This window comes from Pygoscelis adeliae, unplaced genomic scaffold, assembly GCF_000699105.1.
Source record: "Pygoscelis adeliae isolate BGI_AS28 unplaced genomic scaffold, ASM69910v1 Scaffold622, whole genome shotgun sequence".
Taxonomy (NCBI): Eukaryota; Metazoa; Chordata; class Aves; order Sphenisciformes; family Spheniscidae; genus Pygoscelis; species Pygoscelis adeliae.
Genome location: NW_008824297.1, coordinates 42,104 through 45,285, shown reverse-complemented (window position 1 = coordinate 45,285; position 3,182 = coordinate 42,104). Strand labels below are relative to the sequence as shown.

Below are 3,182 nucleotides of genomic sequence, written 5' to 3'. Positions count from 1 at the left end.
CTTTCAGAGCAGTGGGCACAGCTCCAGCGTCTCGTCCAGGGTGCATATCTCGCGGGTGGCATATCCGTGCACGCAGTAGGCGTCATACCCGGCCCCGATCAGCATGGAGCACAGCAGCATGCTGAAGTCAAAGCAGTTCCCTCGCTGGTATTTCAGGATGGTGGTTGGGGAATAGAGTGAACTGGGCTTGAAAAAGAGAGATGCGTGTTCACAGTGCTCTTGTGAAGCTGAAACACGCACCAGGCAGAGAGCAGGAGAGAGAGAGGGCATTGCCCACATCCCTGGGCTCTGCACCCATAGGAAATCTGTTATATAAAATTCCCACATAAGCCACAGACCCCAAAAGTCCCCTCCAAAGCGATCTGGGGAAATTCTGACCCCAAATCTGGTGACATTTAACCATAGGGAGAGAAGGGCAGGAGGTGTCTTCATCTTTGGAGGGGAAGCTTGTCAGCCATTGCAACCCACAGCAGACCAGCTGGTCATCTGGGGTGACTGAGAGCAGGGTCAGGCCCAATTTTGTAGAAATGGTGCTTAATTGCTTGACAGGAACAACACTGTACCTGTACTGGGATTACAGATCCAAACAGAGCGCACAGGGCCTGGGAAAATCGGGGGGTTGCCTAAGTAATGAGGGGATGATGGAGGGGTCAAAGACCTTTGTAATCCCAGCCACTGGGGTTTCCACATTGCGTCCTGCTGAGCAGCCCTTCTGTCACCTCCGTTACGGGGCTGTTTCTGATGGGACTGCAGCCCCTTTCTTACCGGTGTGATAGGGGACTTGAGGGGCTCCACGGTGAGGTAATCAGAGACGAAGCTGGCACAGCCATCCCAGTGGTACAGCTCCGTATAAGGCAGCAGAGTTGGCCTCACCGTTGTGCTCACAAACTTCTGTAGGGCAACAAGAGGACTTTGGTTAGCCAACAGAAGCCTGGCAGAGTCTCCTGTCCAAAGCCATCCTCAGACCACCCCTGGATGTTGCAGCTCTCATTCAGGACCTCCCTAGAGCATATCAACAGCGTCAGTAACCCCCCTCACCTGTTCCGAGATGGAAATTGCATGAGGTTGAGAGGCCGCCTGCTTGTCTGTGGCTAAAACTTCGAGCTCATCTCAGACACGCTACAGATGCGAGCCAGTTCTTCTCTTAGCTTTCAAGCAAGACAAATAGCTACTGCCCTTTCCAGCTTTTACGTCCTCCAGCATTTTTTGCCTTGTATGTTAATGATATAATAAGCGTTGGGGAAAGCTGGTCCAAAGTAGCAATTCCAGATGCCTGGGGGAGCATCAGGTCCAGAACTAGACAACAGTTGTGCAGCTTGGACCCAGTCCCAAACAAAACCAGACCACAAACTTCCACATTTACTTCCTTGCCTGTAACTTCTGCGAAGTTCAGAATAAGACCTAACTCTGGATCCAGACTCTGTGGATCTGTGACTGAGCCCGAGCCTTATCTATTTCATGTGTTTCTTTTACTTTCCTTTATGTTTCTGTGGTCTTTCCTGTTTCCTAAGCATCACGCTGCAGGGCTGCGAGCTGCCTGCAGCCTACATGGCACCACCACCATGTGCATGGTACAACGCACTTGTGGATTTGGACAGCCAGGGTGTTCCCGGGGTGCTGCGTGCCTGCTCAGGGTGCTGCGTGCCTGCTCGGGGTGCTGTGGGCACAGCAAGCGGGTTCCCATTCCCTTTGGCCAGGGGGGAGGGCAGGAAGGGCTGCTGCCCTTCCCCAGCATTTGGCACTGTGGAAGCCGAGTGTCCCTTGCGCTGCGGCCCAGCCCCACACCACCCCATACCTCCACGCCACACTCGTTGACCGGGTGGAGGAAGAGCAGCTTGCGGTCAGGGCAGAGGTGAGCGTACTGCTGGAGGAAGTGGTCAGCGATCTGCAGTAGCTTCTTTTCCTTCAGGGAATTTGTCTTGTACGAGGACGGTAACTGGGACGTGTCAATAGAGGTCCAGTCAAAATCACTTCCAGGACAGGGGGAGGCAGAGAGACACAGGTAATAAGCCGGGAGCAATTCAGGCAAGATGACCTGCTATCAAAACATGGCAGGGGCTCCCTGTTTCCCAGGGAAAAAACGGGGATCATATCCAAGGACATGATTTTGACATAGCCAAGCTTCTCTGGAGTGATGGCAAGCTGACATATACCCAGAAGCTCAGGGGATCTTTATACAGTGTCATGATACAGCAGCAAATGAACGTACAATGAGGTGAGTTATCGTCTTACTCACACGTGCCCACTCTTGGACAAACTCACCAGCCACGGAAAACTCGCTCACTCCCCTCCTTGTGCAAGGGGACCACACGTGCCATCCACACGTGTGCAATCTCCCCGTGGACCCCAAAGGGACCATCTCTGCTCATCCCAGTAGCTGACAGACATACGTGACTTACGGTACATCACTTGGGATGCAGATTTGCTCCATGGACGCCTTTGTCTCCGAGTCCTGGAGTTTAGCACTGATCTCCAAAGCCTTCAGCTCTTCTTCTCTTTGCTCCTCTTCCTCCTTCTCCTCCAGGACCTCCATTCTGCCTCCTCCTGTGCACTACAGAAATGCACGCACCAGGGTGAATTCAGGGGTGGGACCCAGATGGGACATAGCAACACTCGCACTCAGGCCGCAGTGATCTAGTACGTGAGCACGGCTGAAGCGCAATTCCCATGTCTGCGACAGGAAAGGGTGAGCACTGAATCTGAGTTTGGGTTGGGCTTGGTAAGTAAGCGGCTGCATGTTCCTGGGCCCCCCCAAGTGTGGGGGAGACGGCAGAACGGGGGGAGCCTGGCTTGGCAGGGCACAGCACATCCCCGCGTTCGGTCTCAGGTCATGGTGCGTCCCCTGTTTCCCGGGCCCGTGGAAATGCGGCGTCCTCCGTCCTGCCCGGGGGGCTGCTGGCTGGAAAACAGCTCTGGGAATCTGCTGGGCACCTGCCGACGGCCCGTGCCAGAGCCTGCGGGCTGCACTGAGCCTGGCCGGCCGCTCCGGGGCCTTGAAGGGATGTTTTGCAGCGGAGTCAGCAGCCTCCAAGGACAGAGGGCTGCTTATATTATTTATTTACATCTCAGGGAGGTTGGGGGCTGCTTGTTTCCCCCTCCTTGCGGTCAGGCTGACCCCGCGAGTAGGAGACGGCGAGAGGCAGGCACAGACCTTGCACCGGGGGGGGCGGCGGGACAGGGGG

General features: G+C 55.2%; 1 protein-coding gene across 1 annotated transcript in view; it reads right to left on the bottom strand.

The window, feature by feature from the left end:
- DRC7 (dynein regulatory complex subunit 7) overlaps nt 1-2,533 on the bottom strand; it is a 13,586-nt gene extending 11,053 nt beyond the window's left edge. Inside the window, 4 exon segments of the mRNA XM_009318852.1 lie at nt 1-186; nt 766-891; nt 1,796-1,970; nt 2,400-2,533. The exon segment at nt 1-186 is cut by the window's left edge and continues 1 nt beyond it. Of these exon segments, the coding sequence (XP_009317127.1) occupies nt 1-186; nt 766-891; nt 1,796-1,970; nt 2,400-2,533 (621 nt within the window).
- Nucleotides 2,534-3,182: the final 649 nt, after the last annotated feature.